At 37.6% G+C, this 26,176-nt stretch overlaps 1 protein-coding gene across 5 annotated transcripts in view; it reads right to left on the bottom strand.

The window, feature by feature from the left end:
* Nucleotides 1-443: 443 nt before the first annotated feature.
* Nucleotides 444-26,176, bottom strand: part of LOC311290684 (voltage-dependent calcium channel subunit alpha-2/delta-1) — a 108,549-nt gene continuing 82,816 nt past the window's right edge. For 2 of the 5 annotated variants that reach the window (XM_084409332.1, XM_084409335.1), the window contains 21 exons: nucleotides 24,518-24,574; nucleotides 23,800-23,871; nucleotides 23,656-23,717; nucleotides 23,468-23,544; nucleotides 15,950-16,010; nucleotides 15,564-15,661; nucleotides 13,519-13,600; nucleotides 12,924-12,986; nucleotides 11,655-11,758; nucleotides 11,033-11,119; nucleotides 10,239-10,306; nucleotides 10,013-10,051; nucleotides 9,840-9,911; nucleotides 8,712-8,864; nucleotides 8,531-8,583; nucleotides 8,377-8,432; nucleotides 7,272-7,398; nucleotides 3,895-4,007; nucleotides 3,619-3,701; nucleotides 3,392-3,480; nucleotides 1,070-1,208 (listed from right to left, as the gene is read on the bottom strand). In XM_084409332.1, coding sequence (XP_084265458.1) covers nucleotides 3,394-3,480; nucleotides 3,619-3,701; nucleotides 3,895-4,007; nucleotides 7,272-7,398; nucleotides 8,377-8,432; nucleotides 8,531-8,583; nucleotides 8,712-8,864; nucleotides 9,840-9,911; nucleotides 10,013-10,051; nucleotides 10,239-10,306; nucleotides 11,033-11,119; nucleotides 11,655-11,758; nucleotides 12,924-12,986; nucleotides 13,519-13,600; nucleotides 15,564-15,661; nucleotides 15,950-16,010; nucleotides 23,468-23,544; nucleotides 23,656-23,717; nucleotides 23,800-23,871; nucleotides 24,518-24,574 — 1,614 coding nt within the window. In that variant the 3' untranslated portion in view covers nucleotides 1,070-1,208; nucleotides 3,392-3,393. Of the gene's footprint in view, nucleotides 1,209-3,391; nucleotides 3,481-3,618; nucleotides 3,702-3,894; nucleotides 4,008-7,271; nucleotides 7,399-8,376; nucleotides 8,433-8,530; nucleotides 8,584-8,711; nucleotides 8,865-9,839; nucleotides 9,912-10,012; nucleotides 10,052-10,238; nucleotides 10,307-11,032; nucleotides 11,120-11,654; nucleotides 11,759-12,923; nucleotides 12,987-13,518; nucleotides 13,601-15,563; nucleotides 15,662-15,949; nucleotides 16,011-23,467; nucleotides 23,545-23,655; nucleotides 23,718-23,799; nucleotides 23,872-24,517; nucleotides 24,590-26,176 lie in introns of all 5 variants that reach the window. The other 3 variants (XM_084409334.1, XM_084409331.1, XM_084409333.1) reach the window with 3 other exon arrangements.

The raw sequence follows: 26,176 nt of genomic DNA, 5'->3' as shown, positions 1-26,176 counted from the left end.
AGATGCATACAGTTTTGTCAATCTTTAAAGATAAAATTATCTGGTGATCTCAGAGAAGTTTAAAATTAGCAACAGAATAACTATAAGCCAAAAGACCTAGCAAAAAGAACAATAAAATTTGCACACACTGGGTGAATCTCACAAAAACTGCAAAGAAATTTCCAGGTCATATACCATCCCATAATAATAATAAAAAAATTAAAAATAAATTATTTTCTGTATAAATTCAACATAAGATTTTTTTTGTGACTATCATAAATAGATTCTCGATTTCATACTAAATTATCGCTACTTATTCTCATTACTGTATGCAAAATACAAAACACCATAATATTTCAAATGATATAAAAAAATATGAAAATTATATATTAAATTAAAATGTGTGCGTATATATACACACACTCTATGTATATTTATATACTTATTTTATAGATTTATTTTTTGGGGGGAGGGAGGGGGGTGAAATGTGACCTAAAAATTTCTTCAAGAGATTTCCCCTACTGCACATAGCAAAGAAATCAAAGAACATAAAACAAGAAAAACAGCCCTCTATGGGCCTAAAGGGCTTGAGTGTGACATCACTGACCTACTACTGGTGCAAAGCTCACTTCGAGCTGAATTCATAATGAGCTCCAGAGCTGAACAGTCTTTCCTGTACCGTTAAACCCTGCTTCAGATCCAGGCTGGTGCCGGGAGCCAACTATGAGCACATTGTTTACACATTATTTAAGCCATTGTTTGTGGCACTAAACATTTTTGCATGAATCATTTTTGTGATCATAATGTGGCTCTGTTGCGAGGTAAAAAAACAACAACAAAAAAAAGAATAAGAGCATATCTGTCTCTCGTGTTTGACTGTGTTGCCGTTTCTGGTTGGTCTGAGAGGACAGAATTTGGCAGTGAGTTGATGAGCCGTGTCAGTTTAACAGTAGAGTTCTGTATCTGCGTTAGTCAAATTGTTTTGCGTTGACTAACGGACAATCTAAGATTGTACAGTCGAAATGTGTGGTTATTTTGTGGTCATGTGGTCTGTATAGTAAGCAGTTCCGTCAGTTTTTTTTTTTTTTTTCTAGTCTGTAGTTTTGCTCTGGTCAGGACGAATATGTTCTGGTTCCAGTAAGCAGCCAGAGTAGAAGGAGCTGAAGAGTCAACATCATCCAGAGAGATGGACTCAAACTGCAGCCTCCACCACAGTCAGTCGCGTCCTCCTGCGGTCAATACAGAGATGTTAGGGACTTCTACCTCACACAAACATAAGAACACACTATTAGTCGGGTAATTTCAGTTCAGATGGTTAAGGGTTTCTAACTGAGTTTTGAAACATGGCATCTGGTTTGTTGCTGGTTCAAGGTGGTCTACCAACTTTAACCAGTGTTGTATTGGTAAAAAAAAAAAATTAAAAAAAAAAAAAAACATTTTAGTTAATTGAAATAACACTGAAATAAAATTTAATATGAATACTACATGAAAAACTTAAACTATATATATATATATATATGTTAACAAAACCCATAGTAAAGTGAAAATATGAAACTAAAAGCTAAATAAAAATAATGATAAATACGGTAGCAGTATAATAAATAATATTAAAACAACACTATCTTTTACAAGAATATCATCAGTTGAGAGCCCAGGTAATCAACCACCTAGAACATTTTTAACCAGTTAATAATCAAAAATGACCAGCTTGGTCCAGTGTTATTTGAGTATCATAAGTAATGTTTCCATCCACCTATTTTATGCACAATTTGGGATATTGGGATATAAAAAAAAAAACAAAGACGCTGGATAGAAAAGACAATATGCGTGTAAATTCAAAAAATGTGCATAAAAAGCTTTATCTGATAAGGCGGCATGCACATAAATTATGATGGAGACACTTTTACTGAATAAATCCCTTGAACTTGCCTCAACAGTGGATGTGATTGGATAATTGGACAGACTATCTGACCAATTTAATTGCACAGCATCTCAAATGTTGGTTTAATCAATCTGAGATGCCTGAGCAAAAGTCTGTCATCAAAATTATTTGGTGTAATGACCTCCCAGAGGTGTCTCACATGATTGCTTTCCCAAACACAAGGCATCCGAACGCAAGTCATTTATGATAAAGGAAAAAAAGATCCACACCTTCCCAGATTGCAGCACCTTTCATTTTTATTACAGATATTTTGCTCCAATTTCCCAGGAAGTGACCATTTTGTTATCTAGAACACATGGGATGGAAATGCTGCTTTTATTCACAAATGTTTTATGCAATATTCCAATTTTGCGCATAAGTTAAATGTGCAACTTTGGATGGAAACATAGCCACTGAGATACTATTATAGTTAGTATATATATATATTACATGTTGAATTATTATTATTTTCTTATTGTGGTAACATTTAATTTTAAAGTGTCCTTGTTACACGTTACATGCAGTTACTGTAGTAATAAGTATAACTTGTGCATAATGGCATGCAACTAACCCTAAATCAATCCAAACCCAAACCTAATCCTATATAGAGTTCATGCAGTTAATTATTATTACTCAGTACTTAAATGTATAATTACACTGTAACACAGACACCTTAAAAAAGTGTAACCATTATTGTTTTTAATATATAGTTATTATTCATTTGTATTTCAGTTTTAGTTATTTTAGTACATCAAGTTAAAAATGAGAAATGTTGCTTTAATGTCTTTCTGAAATAAAATAAGTTTACATTTTAATACTTTAATTTATTTCAGTTACCATTTAGTTTATTTCAAGTAACAATTATTTTATGGTTTCAGTTGACTATAATAACCCTAGCTTGGAAGAGCTCGAAACCAAGTAAAACATAGAACCATAAAGAATTCAACTCAATCAAAACACGCAGTCTATGTGTAATGAAAAGTGAATATCAAAACATGTTTTGAGAACTGAGGAAGGAATGAATCAAATCAATGGCACGCATGCAAAAAGTCCTGCTTTAGAAATAATGCACAACTCTGACTGATGGTCTTCTGAAACAAGGCTTGCATGCTATACTGTGTGCATGGAGGGCGTGCCAATGAAAGTCCTGGGATACCCCAGGTTTGAGAGACATAGGGGCGTATTATCAATGCTACTGTCAAAAGGATGGAAACACATCTGGAGCTTCCTATGTTTATTCCACAGAAAATCTCTCAGGGAACTAGCTGAAAATGCACTTCCTTCTTTCACAGCAGGAGGAAAGCAGTGGTATCCTGCCTAAAAGTCCATATTGAGGCACTGAGTAAACAATATAGGGCATTTTAACCCGTATATGATAAGCAGATATTAGCGAACGTCTAGCAATGCTACAATTAAATTGGGGTGGAGAACATAAAGACATTTTTGCCCCACTGTTTTAATGAGGAAACAGCAAAACGAGATGAAACTGACCATCAAACACAAAGCAGAAGCAGCAGCAAAATGATGGATGGGTAATAGGTCAAAGAAGAGGAGCCACTGATTGGACACAAAGGCTCCTCCTAGCAGTGACAGGCATGATGAGCAGCCAATGAGCATTCAACGTGCAAACAAAAAGGAAATTAACGTTAGCTTAAAAAAAGGAGAGAAACAAAAAACAAGTAGTGAATGATGAAGATGAATTTTTGGTTTAAACATACGTCTACGTTGTTGTCGAAGCAGACGTCCGGTCCTTTCCTGTACCGAGGGTTCTGGGCCAGCACACATGGGTCAGGACCAGTAGCTGAAACAAATCTATAAGGACAATAGCTGGAACTTCAAAACAAATGTAATTATCTCAATCTCAAGGCTCCGATATACTCACGGCAGAGTTCTTTTTCAGTCTTCACTTAGAGATAAATAGAAGTTCGAAATAAATGAGCAGCGGTATACTGTGAACGAAGACGCTGGGAAACAATGCATAAATGTAAGGATACAGGGCTGTTCGGCTTGTCTCAGTGGTTTGGGATCGCAGGAGAGACAGGAACTCTTTGCATCAGAGATTAAAAACACCAAGTTCGTGTTAGGGAGCTTCTCCGCCCGGTACATTCTTAAAAAAAACACACAAAAAACAAGATAACAGAAAAGTGATTATGACACAAACACAGTTCCCACAGGAACAGCTTATTGTAAGACGGGTATTATGGTTTATACATCTCTAAACTAAGCAGACATTTGCCTAAGCGAGACCACCCATGTATGACATTTAACGGAAGGAACAGTAAACATAAGCAAGCAGGTATAAAAGGCGGTACGCGCACTCAAAACATTACGCACAAGTCAGCATAAGCTCTTTGTCAGGAATCAATTATACACGTCTTACATATCCAAAACCGTCCCCACATGTGTGGAAGTCTTTAGTAAGTGTAACAGGAGATGAGTGTATTATATTGGAAATCTGCGTCGGTTGGCAGCTTGTTACGTACTGTCATCACCGAACGAGTTTCAGCCGTGACTTTTCTTTATAGCATTCTCTTGTTCTCTTTTACGGCTCCCCCCCTCCCCTTAAAACAGAGTGACACAGGTTTTTGCACCGGCCTGTGCACATGTAAACGTATATATAGGGATGTGTGCGTTAAAGCTCTGTGTTACACATCACCTGCTCTCTCAGTAATCACAGGCTGTTTACTGCTACCCAGCATGCTCAGCGGTGCATAACGAGCCTCAGATCATAGCGGCCATCAGGGTCACACTCACACAAACACACATGCCAACACACACACGGAGAGCTTGATGATCACAGAGAAGCATGGAGTCCTAAAGTTCAGTGGCTCACATCTGTCTGGCCTCTGAGGAATGCTTTATTCATGAGAGCATGAGAGGTTATAAGAGCACAGAGGAGTGTTTCAGGTGGGTTTATGTGGTCTCCATGAAAAACATCCTGTGAGAAACTGTAGCGGTGTTTCAAAACCTAGTGAGCTGCATACCTGGACAGCATTTTAAAGGGATAGTTCACCCAAAAATGAACATTCTGTCATAATTTTCTCACTTTCAGGTTGCATCAAATGTGTATGACTTTCTTCTGGCAAGACACAAAATATGACATTTTGAAGAATTGGTTTTTGAACTGTTTTTGTCCACATAATGAAAGTCAATGAGGTACAATTCTGTTTTGGATCACATTGACTTTCATTACATGGATAAAAAGAGTTGAAATATATATTCTTGATATATAGTTTTATGTGCATCAAAGAAAGTCACACACACACACACACACACTGGATTTGACAAAATTGCTTGATATTTATCTATAAACCAATCCAGAATATACACTACCATTCAAAAGTTTTTTTGTGTGTTTTGCTTTGATGCATTAAAAATACATTTATAATGTTACAAAAGATTTCTATTAGAAATAAATACAGTTCTTTTCAATTTTCTATCCATGAAAGAATACTGAGAATTGTAACAAGATTTCAAAAATATTAAGCAGCACAACTGGTTTCAACACTGATAATAATAAGACATATTTCCTGAGCAGCAAATCAGCATATTAGAATGATTTCTGAAGGATCATGTGACACTGAAGACTGGAGTAATGATGCTGAAAATTCAGCTTTGCAATCATATGGATAAATTACATTTTAAAATATAGTAAAATATTTTAAGCAGTTCTTTTATTTAATTATAATATGTCCACAATATTGCTGTTTTTACTGTATTTTTGGTCAGACTTCTTTGAATTTTTTTTTTTTAAATTGTACTGATCCCACTTTTGAATGGTAGTTTCACAAAAGTAGCACTTTATATGGTGGAATTTAATTATCATCGAAGCACAACAAAATTAAATATTGTATTTTAGTACCAACATTTTTGTGCACCAGGTAAATAACACTGAAACCGTTATATGGATATATTTTCAGTTTACAATTTCAGTGTTTGAATTCTGGGTTTTGATGTAAAAACAGTATTCTGTAGGAAAAACTGAAATACACATACAGTATTATTAGGGGTTCAAGCATGAAATGCTGAAACCCTATTGTAATTGTAAGGATTCGTAAAACGCATCGTGCAGGCCAAACCGTAAGGCCTAGAGACGTGAAACCTGGCCAGATGGTAGGCTTCAATTTGGGGACAACCTATCAGAGTATGACCCCGATTGGCCCATAAGTAAAATAACATCATTAACAAGCATGCAAAATTTGATGGAGATCGGACGATAGGTGGCGCTATAACTGTTAAACAGCTTTAAAACCATGTATTTCCTATGGTACATTGCCTGTATTGGCTGTAAATGGTCTTTTCCATCTATTATGTCAGTGGTTACATGCTTGCTAAATAAAACTTAATAGCTTTTGATGCTTTTGTGCTTTAAGGCCTTAAAGGCCTTAATTGCTTGAACCCTGATAAATGCTGCTTGCAGCTTTAATTCTAATTGTCATTTTAATGAATTAATGAACCCAACACTTATTTTATTAATTTAAAAAGGAATAATTAATTATTGACATTAAATTAAAGCTGTATTTGTTCCCTAAGGTACAGGACCAGAAAATGGTACTGTACTGAAAGCCGAAATTTCAATATTGATCCAGCCCTAGAGTCTATGTAGGCAGTAGACAGTACGGCAGCACACTAGGTTTCAAAACAGAGGCATTATATAACCTCTGAGGAGAGTTTGTTGTCCAAAAAGATCTGTAGGGCTGAGAGAGGACAAGCAGACCTCAGATAACTAATGCAAAAAATCTGAAGAAATATGACTTTAATAATGGAAAAAAGTATAATTTGCTGTAGTCTCCTTGATGTTCTGTTTAAGCCATCCTTAAGCTGGCAATTCCAGCAATTCTCTCATCAGTACATGCGTTCCTTTAGACTGATCTGGTGTTGATGTCTCTCTGAGCGAGATTGAATTACATATGCCGAAGCTCAGGTCTTGAGCTCCTGAGCTCTCACAAATGGATTTCTCTTTATGGCTCTTGTTAAACTTTACATGTCTAAAGTAGTTAACATGGAAGAAAAACTATCGTACGCAGAGTCACACGTGGGGCTCGTAAAAAAGGCGTAGAGTTTCTGTCAGGCCGAGCGCCCCCACCCACCCCAACACGTTCTGCTTTAGCGGTGTTACATTAAACAGCACGGCCGGCGGGATTTACAGCCGGCTGGACGTCGGATGGATCTGGAGAACGAGGGGACGGAGAGGAAAGCTGAGCTGCTCGATCCTTGGAGGGATGACTTACCGGGATGAGCAATTATCCAGGAAGAGACAGGAAGAGAGCGCTGACATCATCTGCACATGCTCACACGCACTCCCACACGCACACGGATGGAGGGAATGCGGATGGATTTATGCACGTACAAAAATAAAAACAGTCCTCACCTGGAGCAGTTTCCACAGTCCATAGCTCCAGAGAAAGATTTGTTCTCGTTCTCAAAGAAATACTGAGTCTGTTCGGTGATACAGCTCTCTTTGGAGAACGCATCCGAGAGGTCATCCTCCGAGTATGCTGAAAACACACAAACGCACCATCCGCATACTGTAAATATCAAAACGCATGAGGATCAACAGCCTACTTATCAAGAACACTCATAAAGTCAATTTTGGATGCTTGTTCGATTTAATTGCATCAATTCATTTTGACTCAATTGCATTGCATGAAATCAATTTACATGGAAGTAAAATAATGACAAATGTTTCTGAAACAAAAAAAGCTTGTTGAATTGCACTACTTGGAAAAAATATGCATTGCATTAAGCCCTGCTTGCATTTTAATGCATTGTATTTTTAGGGCTTGCATTTTTATAGGCTGAAATTCAACGTGGTTGTATATTTAAGCTGTGAATATTTCAAGTCAAAACATTTCACACACGTTTTCATAATTAAAAATTCAATAATCCAAATTCACCTCCAAAATATTCATTCTGTTTAAAAATACAACCTAGACGTAAAAAAATTCGGTGCTCAAGTTAAAATCAGTTCAACTTTTAAAAAACATGTTTCGAGAATTTGCTTTTTTTTTTTTTATTCCACTGCCCATTCTTTTCTGTGTGAACGAGCCCTAAAGATGTATAAATTATCGTTAAAAATCTATTGCTCTATGGAGAAAATTATTTTTTACTTCCGGAACCCGACTGTTGCACTGGATAGCATTACCCAATAGTCTGTGTAGCCTAAATTACATCATCAGGAAGAGACAGTTTTTAGAAAAAGACCAAATTATTATATATATGTATAAATACACTATATGGATGGATGTTAAATATTTGTGTGTGTATATACTGTATATTGTCATTTTTTAAAACATTGAGTAGTGTTATATTGTGCTGAACCAAAGTTACTTCAATGCATTCTACTAGACAAAACTAAATAAATGTAAGTTTGTAAAACAAGACTAGAATCATCAAAAAATTTCTCTTAAAATATCAAAAGTTCCTCGAATGCAGAAAGATGAGCCAGAATTCCATCACTTAAACACTTAACATACCTGTGCCCATGACATTTGGGAGAGTCAGACTTAGGAGAAGCTGCTGCAAAATTGACCTAAGAGGGAGACAGTGACAAACAAATGTGAATATCCACCTCACACTTCTATCCTTCATCTGCCTATTTTTCAGCATGCAGTGTCTATTTCTTCTTACCAGACCGCAGTGGAGGCCCACCAGCCTACAGTTAGCATATCTGCTATCGTTGGCTGCCAAAAACAAACACACAAATATAGATGCGACAGTTAATACAGACACAATCAAAACATTTGACTTTCAGAAGTCCCTACAGTACATGATGGTTTTCTAAAGAAATTGACAATATAAAGTTCTTTACCACGTATATAGAACGGGGTCCTGCAGCAGCTTTAGTTTCTCTCTCTGGGTCACAGACGGACTGGTAGTCGTAGGTTTTATTAAAGGAGAACAGCGAAGAGTTGACCAGAGTGATCATCAAAACCGGGTCCACTTCACCAAAGAACTGACCAATCTGTAAATCAGAGTGAACATATGAAAAAGACTCTTTTAGGTGACTGATAACATAATGGGCCCTATTTTAACGATCTGAAACGCAAGTATCAAGCGCGAAACGCAAGTAACTTTGTGGGCGGGCCTTGGGCGCTGTTGCTATTATACCGGCGGGATAAATGACTCTTGCGCCCGATGCAAATCTAAAATGGGTTGGTCTGAAGTAGCTTCATTATTCATAGGTGTGGTTTGGGCGTAACGTGAAATAAACCAATCAGAGCGACATCTCACATTCCCTTTAAGAGCAGGCGCGCTCGTTCCATGGCGGATTGCTATTATAACGGCGGATTTGCCAGGCGCACGCCAGGAGCGGTTCACAGCTGAGGAGACAGACGTTCTCGTCAGGGCCGTAAAAGACAGAGAGGTGACATTGGGGATGGGAGAAACCCACCCAAATTAGCTTCGGTTAAACAGGCGTAAAATAATTTGGGTAAATGTGTAAGCTAGATTTATGCCTATTTTTTCACATTTTCATGGACACAACAATGATTTCCCTCGTGTGTGTTAATATTTTTCCTTGTAATAATGTATGATTTGCAAAAATGAAAACTGCTGCTTCTGTGTAGATGAGAGAATCAAAGTGTATGCGCGTTGTGCACACGCTACATTGATTATGGCCAAGCATGCGCCCTTAAATTAGCATATGAATAACATGCGGAATTGTTTTCTAAACCTGCAAAATAGCACCAGGGAACGTTTGCGCCGGAACACGCCTCCTCTTTGCGCTGAAAGCCCCCGGGAGCGCAAATGCGTTTCTTAGTTTACCGACGTGCGTCTGTGGAGGGAAAAGTCCGCTGTGCGCGGGTGCAAAATAGGAATGATACATGCGTCGGTGTACAAAGTCAATTGCGCTGGGTGCAAGATGGGGCCCATAGTATTGCTGGAGCTGGCATTAAAATAGCAAAAAGACTCAATTAGCCTTGTAAATATATTCTACCTGCGTGATATAATCATCCTGATTGGACATGAGCAGAAAGCCGCCATCATCCAGAATCACACAGTCCACTTGCTGAGGAGTAAAAACAGCCATTCATCAGAAAGCGAGAGTGAAAGCAGCTTTAGATAAGTGACTACAGAGGTCAGAGCAGCATGAAGCAGTCAGCACCCTACCTTATCATTCCTGAGGCACCCGCAGATCTCATCCTTGCACTGCGGAGAGGAAATTATGTGAGGAGAGAACTGAGAATTCATGAAACAAGCCTTTAACAACGACTATTGGAGCGAGTCAATTCATCTCCGCTCTCAGACGGCAATATCGGCCCATCTAGAGAGGCTGCGTTTGTGACTAAACAGCTTCCACATGTGCCGATAAAGAAAAGGAGTCATTTCTGCTTACATTTTTCTTGGTGGTAGCGTTTATGAAGCTGTTCATCCAGGCCGACACGTTGAGTTTGACTCCCACCACTGTATGATAACATAAAACACATCTGTGATGAAATCTTATTCATGCAAGAAAAAAAAAAGGAAAAAAAAGAAGAAGATAAAATGTTGATGATGAGAAGGAGCTATGTCAGGGTCAGACCTTGAAGAGCACAAAGCTCTGAAATGAATTAATTAGTCACAACATTTGCTAGTCATCAGTGACAAATCATAAAAATAATTTTTGCAAGAACTACCATATTTTGTTTAAAACACAATACTGGTGACTTTACTGTTTTTATGACAAACCTTTGTGGAAATCCTAGATAATTCAGTATAAACAGATCTATTAAAACAAAATGTTGTAAGATTTTACGCTTACTTTTTATTTAAAAGAAAACAATCACACTAGCGTTCAAAGGTTTAGGGCCTGAAAGATTTTTTGAAAGAAAGAAAGATCTTTATGCTTACCAAGCCTGCATTTATTTGGTAAAAAAAATACAGTAAAAACAGTGATGAAAACTGTTGTGCTGCTTAATATTTTGGTAAAAAAAATTATAAAAAAAATCAGGATTCTTTGATGAATCGAAAGGTCAAACCAACAGCATTTATTTTTAAATAGAAATCATTTGTTACACTGTCACGTTTGACCATTTTAACACATCCTTGTTGAATAAAAGTATTCATTCATCATTCATTCATTCATTCTTCAATCAATCATACTGATTGCAAACTTCTGAACGGTAGTGTAATTGAATTTTAAGAGCTCACCAGCAGGTTTGAGTTTTGTTCCATTAATGTCCAAGTCCACTGCTTTACTGACAAGGATACCGGACTCATAACCAGACTCTCTGCTCTCTGTTTCAAGGGAAAAGATGACACAAATGCAGAACAATAAATTGCATTTACCAAAAAGGTTGGATTGACTCTCTGCTTCATTTAACTAATCCGAACAAGCATGGTTTTAGTATCTAAATGCTGTTGATGCAATTCATCTGGTAACACCTGCCAAGGTAGACATGCTACATCTGATACCCAAATGTTTGAGAGAGATCTGTAAGGGTTTCAGTCTGCTTTCACCATTAGCTTAAATGGTAAAACCTCCCATAAACACAAGGACCAGGCGTTCCCCTGTGGTTGTGTCTTGGCGCATGGGTGCTTCTCGACCGTGTGTGTATTAGTCCTGCAGACCACACGTGCGTGAATGTGAGGTAGTCTCATTGAACGGTAATCCCCCAGTAATATAAACTTACTCGACCTTGGCAAGAGATCTGTAGGTGCGCATTTCGAGTAGATCAACAGCTGTCTTAGTAAAGCAGAATGCCAAAGAGAGCATGCACCTATCCAAAAAGTTATAGAGTGGACATGTACTGTAAGTGTGCGTGTTTCTTACTGTTGATGTATGGGGCAGTGAAGATGTATATGTCATTGTCCAGATTCCTTTTGTAAAAACTTGAGTCATAGGTCTCAGAGTTTTCACCCCATTCTTCCCCAGCACTGAGAAAGAGACAAAGGCAAGAGGAAGACCCAATTTAAGAAGCATTTCAAACAAAACGCAGAATCAATCATTTCAATAATGAACAACAGCAATATGTAATGATTGAACTCAAGAATGCATAACCCAAAAATCCTACATGAAGGCAAAAAGAGAATGACTTGTAGCGGATTCAATGGTTTTTATTAAAAGGCATTCTGTTATAATCCTTATAGTCGGTGTAATAAAATCATAAAAAATAAAAGATTAAAAATATTTTAAAAAGTTGACTTGAATTTGTTTGTTTCAATTCCCATGTAAAATATATAAATTCATTATAACTAATTATAACTGTAACTAACATGCAAATTACATTGCTGAGGCTCACATACACGATCTATATGAGGAACTCATGGAATATCAAGGAATTCATTTTTTTTTTATTAAACAATTAAACTTTTTTTTAATATAAAAAATAATAGGTAAATTCTAAATAGAATAAATCACACCATATCAAGTCAATGAAACTATGGATTCTAGGGTAAAGCAATAAAGGAAGCAATGTAGACATTAATTTCTACTATAAGTATTAAAAATACAGCATATCAAGGAATTAAGCAATTACTTTTTTTTAAAATAAATTAAAATAAAGCGACAGTTAATTGAAGTCAGTCAAAACATAATTTATTTTTCCCCCATGAAACACAAAATAATATGATTAGCAGTACAGTATGTACATGCCGCTATTTGCCATAAAACACAAGTGGACAGTAATTGGTGCTGTGAAGCTCCAAAAAAAAGACTTTTGTCTTTTGTGCTTTAAGATGAGTAAATATGAACTGTGAATAAGTGCACTGCTGTAGCTTCTTTAACACTGCCCTGCTGTTTTACACCTCCAGACTAAGTTTATGAACTCAAGCACTCAATGTTATAGATTTAAGCTAATAAAGACAGAAGAGAGAGTGGCAGCTGCACATGGCTCCCATAAGAAATCTCAAAAGAGTCCCTCTGTACCAGAAACATCCTCTGAAACATGCCTTTTCACTTTTTCTTTCGGTCTCAACCGCAGAACCCCTGCGGGGATTGCCGACAGAGGAAAAATCGTAAAGAATTTAGCATCTCTCACACACACATGCACACATGGGGATGGAGAGATGCACATATTTCACACAACGGTGAATGGAATACCTTTTAGGATACACACGTGTAATGCCTCCATCTGTAGTCACAAACCGGGCCAAAACTCCATCTCTAATAGAAAAAAAAAAAAGACATCAGCTTTGTTTTAGTTTAGAATTTTCTGAAAAACCACAAACAGACTAGCTTTACACCTGTGAGTGTTTTATTCAGGTATTCATTGCGTTAAATTCAATTACTTCAAGGACATTCCAATCAAACAACATATTCAGCCTCCTATTCGAACAAAAAGAAAACAATGTTATATTTAGGTCATTCTTTAGTGTAAAAAAATTAATTGAAACACCATTTGTTTAATTGAAAACACTATTTTGACATATGCAATGTCTATTGTGTTTTTGGACTCCCAGATGGTCGGGTTCTTTAATCCTGGTTATAATTGCTAGACTCTCGAGTTTGCTTTTGACATTAAGACAGCATTCTTATTCATGACAGGACTTTAAATAGAGCTTTGTGTTCAGCAGTTATATGAAGGCGTCTCTCTGTCTTCTCTGGAGATCTTTGTACTTGAAACCTCGAGACATTTCACACAGACATGGATGAGTGTTTTATGTTGTTCCATGTGTGTGTTTTGTCCTAAACTTACACACTCTGCTCCTTCCAGACTTTGACGAGGTCCGCCGTGAGACCGGCATCCAGCAGCAATCGGTTTACAAGACTGACGTTACCTGACAAATACAGACAGAGAGGATTTGGATTATGTCATGGAAAACAGGATTCTCCTTGTTCAAACTTCATTGTCCCAGAATATGGTCTACTAGTTGACTGGTTTGAGCTTGTCAGTGGCTGGTACAGATTTAAACAAATTGTTGAAATGAAATTATACTCTACCTAATATTTATTCAAAATTCACTAGAAAATTGAAAACAGAAATTGTTTGTCAGTCTAGTGGATATATATCTGTTACATCCGTCAGCTGGAGTGCCCATGATCTCCACCAGAGGGCACTCCTCCCGTCTCATTTGCTTTACCATAATTAGCTGCATTTCCCATAAACCATTGCCTGGACTTATTATGTTTGATTGCTTCCACCCACCTGTGTCTCATTATCTTGTTAATGCCTGCCTATTTAAAGGGTAACTCTTGCCAAAATGCAACCTAGGGTCTTTTTTTGTTAATCTACCCGAGGCGAACTTTCGTTTAAAGGCATAATTAGAATGGAAACGCCACTTTTAAGTTTGACCGTATTTTCGTTTTCGGTCAAATTGCCTTTTGAATGGGAGTCGATCTCCGAATGTGAATGAACTGACTCAGAATTTTAGTATTGCTTCTTATATGAGCATCCTTTTTCAAATACAAGGTCAATATTGATTTTCACTAACGACAAAACAACAAATTATCAGTGAATTTATATGGAACTAAGCTTTAGGAGCTTTCCATCTTTACTCTCCCTGTTACGTTGCATTCGGAGATCGTCTTTTTGGATTATCTGCCCCGTGTTTTGACCTATTGCTTGTTTTATGGGTTATGATTCTGGATTGCCCTAATAAAGCAGCATTTGGATCCACAATTGTGTCTGAGCAGTCCGTGACAATATCGGTCTATATCACAACCATGAACATTAATATATAGCTACCTATTTATTTTTCTTAAAAAAATAAAAAAATAAAAAAGCTGAGAGTGGATACAGTGGTATATAAAATTAAACAGCAGTAAAATATATTGTATTTATCACACCTATATTTACAAATGAGAGAGGGAAAAGATGGAAATAGTTATGTAAAGCTACATTTCCACTTTTTTTTTTTTTTTTAAAGCATTACGTGGACTTTTATATATATATATATATATATATATATAAAAAAAAAAACATTATATGATATGGACTTTTAAATGTAAAAGCAACAGTTTGGTGACATGAACATTGCTGAATACTTTTCAGGACAAAAGTAATGCCTATCTGAGGAATCAAAAAGCTAGCAAACATCTTTGGGTGCGTTTGCGTGTGAGCGCTGCAGTGATAGCATCTCTTTACAGAAAACACAGTGAGTCATCACGAGTATGAACATTAGGATGACAGCGGTGGAGTCATTACCGAGCAGACTAATCAATTACAGGCTGATTAAACAAAGTGCTGACAGGGGTCACCTTCACAGACAGCGGGACCGCCCGCCACACACGCTGACATCACTTGAGCGGGAATCAACCTGACTCAGCGCCTACAAGAGAGTAATCTGAGTCCTCTCACCTCTGATATCATTACATTAATAATGACAGCAGTGGTTTACACATGCAAAAGGTAGTGTGATACAGCGGTCCCAAAAAGTATTTGAAACTTAGATGTCTTTGCATTAGATATAATATCCAGTCGGTTCGATTACAGTTGGTTTAAAGTCACTGCAAAAATGACTCTGAAAACACTTAAACACTTAACTTTGAACCAATGAGAGTTCACAGAGGGTGTTTTCTTTGTTCATTTGAATTGAACATTTATATCATACTGCACTACACAATGTTACTATGTATACTAATTTTGCGATAGATAGATAGATAGATAGATAGATAGATAGATAGATAGATAGATAGATAGATAGATAGATAGATAGATAGATAGATAGATAGATAGATAGATAGATAGATAGATAGATAGATAGATAGATAGATGGGTGGTAGGTAGATAGATAGACTCACACATAGGATCATTTGGTGTTTTTCTGTCAATGTACTCATTGAAGTCCATCAGGAACTGGGTGTTGTTGGATGTGACTTTGAGGTCCTTGCAGTATTCCCTGAAAAAAAGTTTAATAATTATTCACAGAAAAAACACAAGTTTGATGACCACAATGAGGCCTGTGCATTTAAGTAGTGTGAAGTTGAGACCAAACATTTTTGCTGCCGCCGTGTCTGTGGGATCCATTGTTAAGGGGAGTAATGTGTGGGTCTGAAGGTGTGAATTTACAGGCCTTCAAAGACCAATGGAGTCTAGATACAGCCCATATAAACCTGTCACAACTAAACCCTGTGGGAGGTCTGCTGTTTTTGCTTGGTGTGTGTATATATATATATGTGTGTGTTACCTGGGTGCAATAAAGGTGTACCCATATTCCTCAAATTTCTCCTGCTGCATGGTCTCAGAGACTACACAGAGAAACAGAGAAAGACATGTTTAGACAGATCATGTTAAAAATATTCAAAACTATAAAATGACAGTAGTGATAGACCAATACATCAGCCAATATGTGGCCATTCTGAGATTAGACTGGCATGGACTAGAAAAGTGAAATTCAAGTTAATATGGCATAACAAAATGTTAATTTCATTGTAATACACACATACAACCAGCCTTAACTGGTTTAGATGGTCTTGATGGCAAGCTGGTCTGCAGCTGGCATCCACAGCTGAAAAAAGAACAAAAAAAAAACAGCCAACAGACCAGCCTGAGAGACCACCAAAGACCATCAAAACATTTTTAGGCTGGTTTAATTTTTTTGGGAGGGAAATCAAATATATATTTCAGAATTATATCCACCATGCCAATCTCTAGTTATCTGTAGTAGCACTGGCCATTGCAAAAACCCAAATCGGTTGATTGGACAGAACAAATTTTACAGGAGAAACTGGGAAAAAATTATAAACAATTAACAACATGCAAAATCAATGTAATGTTTATAGATTAAAAAATAAATGGTTTGAAATGCACTCATGAGAAGTAACAGATTATTTTAATTGCACGCATACAGATGTGACATGACTGCTCTGGAAAAAAGCAGGAAAAGATGCATGCAAATGACATTGAAAATAAAATGGTACAATAACTGACGAATGTAATAAAACGTGAAGATCTTAGAAGAGGAGGGTGCAGTACTTGCCCTTGTTCCCTGTGGTGAAAATCCAACCAATCAGAAGACAAAGAGAAAGACAAAGTTACCACAGTCGATCATAGTCCCAAAAGATGTCCAACATTGTAAACCGGATACTCTGAAAACAGCATTTCAAATAAAACATGCACTTGGAGACGATGGCGGTTTCAGATTAAGCCAAAGCCTGGACACACAACAAAGACGCGAGTTTGAGATTATAGGCGTGAAGAAATGGATGCAGACAGTCCTTTCCATTCAACGGAGAGTTACGAGAGGAGTGAGCGGAAAGTTTGGCAGGCATGGTAAAATAATTCTGACGCTTGATGAAAACATCAAATGACATGATGGTTGAACAAATTGGCATGCAGTATTCACGATCAGAAAAAAAGGTCAGCCAGTGTTTGGTGAAGTCACATCAAACTCTCTTTGTTCATCAAAGGTTCACAAGCAATCAGTCATTGATGTGAGCCAGTAGATCATCTCATAAACCAAAACAGAACCAGACCATCTAGATGGTGTCTAGAAACTTCCGGACTGCACATTTACCAAGCCAAACAAAGGATTAACCATCATTTTTGTTACAACAAGTTAAATTGACTGTGCATGTAATGAAATCCTATAAACAAAAAAAGCTAGGCAAAACAACTCAAGACAGTAGCTCAAAATATTAAAATGCATCTAATTATGTCTTAATATATTATTGAGAATTGATGGCCTTTTGTGTGTACACAACATTGTGTTCTTGGCTAATGTTTGAGGCAATTACTTCAGAACGTTGTAAAATCAAATATGATTATGAATCACTAGAGCCAAAAGAACAAGTATAATTTACAGTAGTGCTAGTTCCAATTTACATACTTTCACTAAAGCAATGAGATGTCATGCATTACTGAATTTACTACATATTTTCTGGCTAATTTAAAACAGCTTCAAATATGGCTCAATGAATAGGTTTTTAGAGCCAGGACTATTTTATTTTCTTATTTTCAGGGTTCATCAAATCTGGCCCTGGAGGTCCACCATCCTACAGTTTAAATCCAACCCAAATTAAAAACACCCAAACAAGCAAATTAAGGTCTTCAGGATTGTTAGAAAGTGATCATAGGATTGTTAGAAAGTTTGATTTGGGTTGGAGCTAAACTCTGTGGGACAGTGGACCTCCAAGGCCAGATTTGAAGAACCTTGTTTTGTTTTATTTTATTTTCCTAGATCCCAGAATATCACAGACCCTTGACGGTAGGCTCTTTTGACTGCTAAAAAAGGCACCCACACACTACAAGATAAGCAGGCCAATTATCCTCTTCCAACAATCCTAATGTCCGACTATTTCGATGGCTCTACAGATTATCTTATCAGATTTTCCTGTGGAGTGATGTGTGTTAAGTGTGGCTGAATCTGCTCGGAAGAACATCGGGGCAGCACTGATCTCAGATCGTAAATATCCAACATGTTGCACACACAAACGCACACACACTCTGTATATTGTCAAGTGGAACAAAAGAAAATCAGAAAGCGAGCTGAAGGAAGACGGAAGCACAACACAAGTTCATCCAAACCTTTTTCTTTTTCTTTTTTCTGTGAATTTTCTGTAAAAAGCAGTTCAAACACTATTATCACCATTTCTTCTTGCTCATCGTCTGCCATGTTTGTTTACTCTAAAGTCGCGTTTGGCCAGGGGGTGTTTTTGCAAGATTTCCTGTGTTCACAGTCAGGACTCTGGTTGTTTGCGAATGTAATTTGTTAGTGGGTGGTGCGCTGTCTTGGTCGCATCACGGCACTCCACACACTATAGGAACAAAATGAAACTGTTAAATCTATGTTTTTTTTATTGTCATGTTTGTGGTCTCTCACATTTTGATAAACAGGTAAGATTTTAAAAATCTTTTAGTAGGGCCAGCCTTAAGCAACCACCTGGACTCTAGAAACCACCCATTAATGCCCTAACAATCACCTAGAACACCCTTGCAACTGCATAGATACACTTTTTAAACCACTTAGAACTTAGCAATGCCCTGGCAACCACCTTGCATCACACCACCGCTGGGCCAAACCGTTCTCATTGCTTAACCGTTCCATTTCATGCTGCTCCAGCCTGGTATGGATATGATTTAATTTTCCATTGTAGGGCTGATTACGGAGCTCTTTGGAATATAATACAAATCTGTCAGTCATTGCCTTGGTAACGCAAGAGTTTACAGACGATATGAGATGTAAATAGTGGCCACATTTTGGAGGATGATCAGATATATCTAACTTGATAACTTGAGTTAACTTTGCTTAAATAGCATGCTTGGCCAGCTACAGACAAGTGACTAGGCCCTACAGAAGGTTGCCAGGCCTGCACAATAAAATTCAACCAATTGCTAATCAAAACTACCCAAATCATGGCTAAAATTAGCCCGATCGCGTTTCGGGGGGGCCTTCTGAGGGGTCCTTCAAAAAATGCAAAAACCTATTTTAAAAAGTTTTTTCTATATAGGGAGCACTGTTCAATTAAATCTAGAAACCCTAAACTTGGAGGGAGGCCTTGTCGTCTGCATCTATACACAGGCCATCATTAGCTCTACTCTCGTTATTGCTATTAGGAGAGCTTTTCATCTGCTGCTGACAGTAAGGCCCACATAATACGGTCTGTGTGTCTGTGTCAAAACAGGGTGGTGTTAGACCCTTGTTTGTGATCCAATGGGTGTTTGAAGCTTCTGTCAATGTGTCAATAAGTTAAAGACTTCACATCTGCACTGAATTTGCCGTCAATATAATTCGCACCATTTCAGATTCTTCTCTTCTCAAACTAAAATCTCTGATCTCCAACAAACACTTTCTGGGTACTTGGTGACAAACACATATGAGGCTAATCAAGCCTAAACAACCAGAACTTGTAAGATCCAGTCTAGTCCAGGGTCTGCGGTCCAAGCAGCCAAGTGCATCATCACAGTTTTTGGTTACAACCAGCCGTAAGGACACGTCCCTCGAGAAAACTCCGTGTTCACCTGTTCTTCTCATTATTTGCTCTACATGGCTCCCAAAAGCCACACTTCTCTCGTTCTGCCTGTCTGAAGTTTACATTCGGCTTTCGGCTTTGGTCAAACAAGCCCCGTGGAGCTCCCAAAGCGTGGAATTGGGCTTCTAAGGTATCCAGGAGCACTCTGAAGACCACCGCAAAGACCTAACCTCTGCACCGCTGCCTCTTTCCCCTTTCTCAATAACCATATGGACCTGGCTCTTTACGAGCCTATAAACCTGTGCCAGGATCCTTTACAACAAGAAATGGAGAGAAAGGGAATATGGGGAAGAAGAGAGAGAAAGAGATACCCATATCTGCGGTAGCACACTCCAGAATACAGAAATATCAGTTTTAGCATATTAACACACACCCAAACACGCTTGCACGTAATAAACTAGATGAATAATTATAACTTGCGAACAAAACATAAAATTCCTGTGACCGCTGGTGCCTCAAGTAGCTGAACGCTACTGCTTACAAGCCACAATATGACCTTCTGTGGCCCCTTCCAGTCCTCCAAACCTGCTTTACTCATTGTTTCACAAGCTTAAATTTCCTTTGTTGGCTTTCTTGCTTGTAATGACTAAAGTTAAAGCTATGTGATCTTACAAAGCACCGTTATGCTAAAAAAATGATGCTGATGAACAGTGAGAAGGAGAAAAATGCTTCTGGCTCAGAACTCTGCATTCTAGTATGATCCTTCTACATGGCCCCTGTGCAGTGTTGCAAGAATAAAACTCATAATTCATCTCGCAATCCTTTGCGCCACAGATATGGGAGAATGATACATCAAATCTTACGGCTTGTTGAGGAGAGGTGTGCTATTACTTGTCAAAGAAATAGGGCTTGTGATTATCTCATAGATATAAATTAAAGGAGGGACCTGGACCATATCTAGGGACCAGAATATCATAGAGACGTATTGGTGGGGTCTTTTTACTTGGGTCAGTAACCACCCAAGTTCACTTTAGCAACAATTTAGCAATGACCTAGTAACTACTCTGCACACCCTTGTAATGTATATAAATATCTTAGAAACCACCCAGCAACTGCATATCAACAAGCTAAGAACCACTCAGAACTAGTGTTGTTATTGGCGACATTTACAAGACACCAGAATACGGTTGTCAGTCCTGTAGTTTAGTCCTTAATATGATTACGTTCACACACAGTTCGGTTATTCACAGGAGTGACAACCAATGCACAAACGCATGTCTACTGTGCATTGCGGGATGAAAGGCTTGGACTCTTGTCGTGTTAAAAGTGATAAGACTTATGGACGTCACAATCTTTGATATTAATTTGGTCACTGTCGCTTTGGTTACTGGTTAGAGAATACAGGCTTGACTCTTGCTGCACGTTCATACAGACAGTATTCAAGACGCTTCTGCAAGTTGCTGTGTGAACGGGACATTTCAGGACTCATACCTGTAAGTAAATGCAATTGTCAATCCCAAAAACTGACAGTGTGAAATTTCACAAAAATGTCATGGCCCCCGGAATATTTTGTTGTATGGACATACAATATATCAAAAGAAAGAACAGAGCATCTGCTTTATTAAGAAAAGAAAAAAAAAAGAAAAAAAATTCAGAGCAATGATCAAAACATGATCAAGTCCATCAACCCCCAAAGCTTGAACAGTCCTATATCTCTTCCTGTGTTGACATTTCATTCGGTAACATTAAGCAGTTTTGATTTATAAGCTGTTTAATGTTTAATGAATGCATTATTTTACATTTGCATAAGCAATGCTTCTATCGCATGTTTCTGCTTCTTCTTCGCCTGTGTTTTGATCCAGATATTCTGTACTCTTTCAGATGATGCATAATAGCGCTAGCCTGACTACGTCAGACTTCCTACTTCCGCTCAATTTCATTTCGCTTCTGTATTCAGTCTGAGAAAGCGTAATAGCTTTCCGTTTTCTCCGGCCTGAAAACAGCCGGCCAATCAACGAACAGAGGGCGGGCTGAGAGCCGTGACGTAGACACTGATTGGACCGTGGATGCGTAGATTTACTTCACATAATCTGCAAAAGTCGTTCACAGCCATGTTCACTCCGGTATTTCGCTCGATGGTTTTGTTTTCGCATCATACATGTGTTTACAGTGGAAGTTAGATGCGGCTGAGCATGCGCATAACACACGCCATAACCAAACGTTATGTGATTGGCTTACGGGAACCAATGATTTTAAACTTCCGACAAGCGCCCCCCCCCCCCCCCCCCGCGAGAAAGAAAACGCTTTTCAATTATGATATGCCAGACTCTGTCTACGAAGCAAAGCGAAGTAGCAGAGTTTGGTATTACCAGGCTATAATAGCGCATCCTACCATATAAAAGTGAAAATATGTATTGGTTTATATTTGCATGGATAATAAAAATTGGAATCTTTTATTTGGACATCTTTTTTTAACATATCTAACTCTGTATGCATGTTTAGACAAGCACCAAACACTGTCAGCAATTAATCGACTGACTTTGCACAGACCATGCATAAAAAATGTGGCTACTCAAACAAACAAATGAGTTAAGCATATAACTCAAACTTAAAATCATGCGTAAACAAATGTAAATAATTTCAATAACACCAGGTAAAATCCGGAGAACATACAGTGAAAGAACTTTAAAAGACAGACAGACAGAGAGTACTTGCCCCAATGTGCTGTCATTTAAAGATTGAAAGACAGAAAGGAGAGATCACAGAAAAACTTGTTTTAAATAAATAGTTCACCAAAAGATGGGGCAAAAAAAGTCATTATTTACTCAACATTCTGACATTTTTCATCTGAATCGGAAAATAAATCTTTCTTTTGATCCGGTTCTTTTCAACCAGTTTAAGAATCAGACTGATCTGGTTCTCGAATTCACATCACTGATTAGCATGACTATAATGACTCTGGTCTGTTCATAAGGCTTCAAAAGACAGGCAGGAACCATATAGACTGCATATACTAGAATAATTATTTTTTCCTTTTTAAACTATGAACGCAACATAAATCTTCTCCTTTTATGGTTTCCAGAAAAATGACAGTATACAGGTTTGGCACCACACAAGAGTCAGTAAATAATGGCAATTTTCATTTCTGAGAGAACTATTCCTATAAGGATATGTTCTGGCTTAAGTACAAGTTAAGCTTTATCGACAGCATCTGTCAATTACCACTGAAAATAAGTTTGACGTGTACCTGGGTTTATAAAAAGCAAACAAAATAATTATACAGAAATAAAAGTCTATGGGGCAACGAGGTACAAGCTGAAGTCATTTTCTCTGCGAAATTGACAGCAAGCCACATGCTACCAATAGAGCTCAACCTGGAATATTCCTCTAAATGAGCTGAGCGTCTGTGTATGTGTGCAGATCTGGACCTCAACAGCACATGTCCAGAGGGGAGGGAGCGTTAGCAGTCTCTCTTCCCAGCCGGGGCCCCTGTGTTCTGGGGAGAGTCAGATCAAACGCCTGGCTACACTGCTCAGGATGGGTGGAGACCAGCTGGACCTCAGTTTAATACAGAGAGCAGCCCTGACAATCGAGGTCACACTCACACACACACACACAAACAGGCAGACCTCTCTTGCGAGCCGATGAAAAATATTTGCAAGCAGTCTCAGCTATTTCATAAAACAATAGCTTTGCATACCGAAGGCTCTATCTGATCTTTTTAGTAAATGATAGTGTGTTTGCTCAACGTGGGGAGCAGGTTTGTATGTTCTGGGCGAACAGGCGGTACTCACACATGGCTTGTTTTATAGTGTTCCCCAGGTTTGCCTCGATGTAATGCAGACTGTATTCAGGCAAGACCAAGGCCAGGCTGCAGAACACCCACACAGAGAAGAAAAAGACAACGTGTTTTATACATACAAATACTTATGGGAGTTATGAAACACTTTGCATAGGTAATGCCATAACTCAGACTTCAAACCTGTAGTCTGTCCCGTTAACTGGTGCCCAGGTGTATGTCCTGATTCCTCGATCAATGTATCTCTGTTATTGGAATGAAAGGTATAACTGAACCAAATATGGACAAAATATGGTAAAGAAGAATAATTATAGAAGATCTACACACCTCATCTTGAGATTTCACAAGCGTTTCGATCGTTTTCTCCCCAGGGTCTCTGTCAATCATCAAAGTCCGTATCTGAGAGAGATCAGAAGATCAGTGTTAATATGTCAACACAATATTCATATACTCCGGGATTTACATGGTAAATTTAAAGATACGTTGAAAATACCATGGTATATGAATCACAGAGGTGTCTACCATTGCCAATTTACTACCATAATAGTATCCAAAAGCTATGATAACATCAAAAATGTGGGAGTGTTTTAGTAAAGAAATTACAGTAACATATTTCCTTGAGTCTTTGAATACTAATGTACATTTTCATCTGCAATTACATTTCATTTGTATGCAGACAAGAACATAAAAAAAAAATGTTCCTTGACTTGTGTGGTCAGGCTTAATGTCAACTACTCACATAAATCCCTACTATCTATGCTAAATATGCATCCCATGAGCAAAAGGGGTTTTTCAGCATGTTTTGTAACTGAAATGGTTTAAACAGTTCTTCAAGAAACTCAGACATTCTATTCTATTCTATTCTATTCTATTCTATTCTATTTTATCAAATCACAACTTACAAATCAACACACATTTATAAATCTGAAACACCATAATGCAAGCGTTTGCACATTGAATCAAAACCAGTTTCATCAATATAGCAATAAAATAATAATGTTGAGATCATGCTATTGTGTGTTTGTATGTGTGTGTTGTGCCATACCTGGACTTTAATGTCATTTTCCAGCTCCGCATCCAGAAAATCCAGTGTAACAGGTTCCTGGAATTTGGGGTTCTAAAGAGGAGAACCGAATGCTGTTAATTTATGCTGCATTTCTCTCTCTCTCTCTCTGTAGTTTACTTTCAGCTTTGGATTGAGTGTTAATGTATTCCAGGTCTACAATACATCATGGTGAAAGTTTCTGTTGAGCTATAGAAATATACAGTGTTTAAAAAGTTCATTTACGGAGGCATAAATCTGATTAATATGTTATTCTACACAGAGAAGGAAGAAAATTAATTAAACTCAATACTTTCATGTGAAAGAAAAATCTGTATTTTATTTACACTTAATCTCCTTTGTGTCCCCCTTTCATAAACATTCACATTTTTGAACGATATAGAAATGTAGAGAATGTGAGTAGAAGATTGTTTCTGCACACTAACAAGTGAATATTTCTTTACCTCTGAAAAAAATGATTTGCATGTAAACATGAAACAACAGAAAATCTTTTTTAACCAGATTACATCTACATGTATTGTATTATAAAATATAAAAGTGCTGACAATTTGTAAACATGTTTGTTCTCATGAATACCTTTTTCATTACATTGTGGTTGTTAAATTATGATTCATGTTTTTGAGCAAGAACCATGTAGATATTAAAATATGGGTTGCTTAACAAAACTGAGGCTCGTTCCAGTTTACGAGGTAATATATTCTGTTTCTGTAAAGTCCAAGAAACAATGTTTGCTCTTGGAAACGAATGACTTAATTCATCTGTATTGCTCGTCACATTGATCTTGCACACATTAACAACACTGGCACATGCATCAAATCTATGATGTAAGAAGCATTATCATGTGAAATGAGGTAGTCAGAATCTTACATGTAAAATGCAGAGAGCAGAGCAAGCATGAACACGAGCAGAGATGAGGATGAGAAGAACAAATATGTGAGAATCAAAAACAGAGATGAGACAAAACAATCAGATTATAGAAAGAAAGAAAGAAAGAAAGAAAGAAAGAAAGAAAGAAAGAAAGAAAGAAAGAAAGAAAGAAAGAAAGAAAGAAACATACAGTATAAATGAGAAAGAAATGAAAAGGAAATCAAAGGAAAAGGACTGAATATGAAAGTAGGAGCATAATGAGAGACAGACAAAACTGAGGAAGAATTTCAAAGTGTCGGGGTCGCCCTCTGCTCCACTACCGCCCCCCAGGGAAACTCACATATCGTCCAGATATGACTGACATGTGTCGGCATCATGCCTCAATCTAGCAGAGCGTGAGAGGGACATATGAAAACATATGATGTCTGGCACTTCTTATGTAGACTGTGAAAAAATGTAAACAATTTTTCTACCATGTGCTAAGATATCCTGCGCTTGAATTGCACCAACGTCAGTCATAAATATGTCATGTCACTACTGATGTGGTTGTTTCTGTTTATGTTGAACGTGATGATAATAGCACACCACTGAGAGTCACGTGACTAACCCTATTATCACACTAATTACAGTGTTTAAGAGAGAGATACAGAACTCATGGCAGAAAAAGGCCTCATACACATAACTAATTGATCTGAAGCACTGAGCATATAAGTAGCACCAATTTAAAAAGCATCCATTCTGTTAATCGTGCACTTTTCTTGTTGAGATAACTTA

This window comes from Rutilus rutilus (assembly GCF_951802725.1).
Source record: "Rutilus rutilus genome assembly, chromosome: 5".
Lineage (NCBI taxonomy): Eukaryota > Metazoa > Chordata > Actinopteri > Cypriniformes > Leuciscidae > Rutilus > Rutilus rutilus.
Note: the sequence above shows the minus strand (reverse complement) of the source record. Positions and strands in the feature narration are given on the sequence as shown.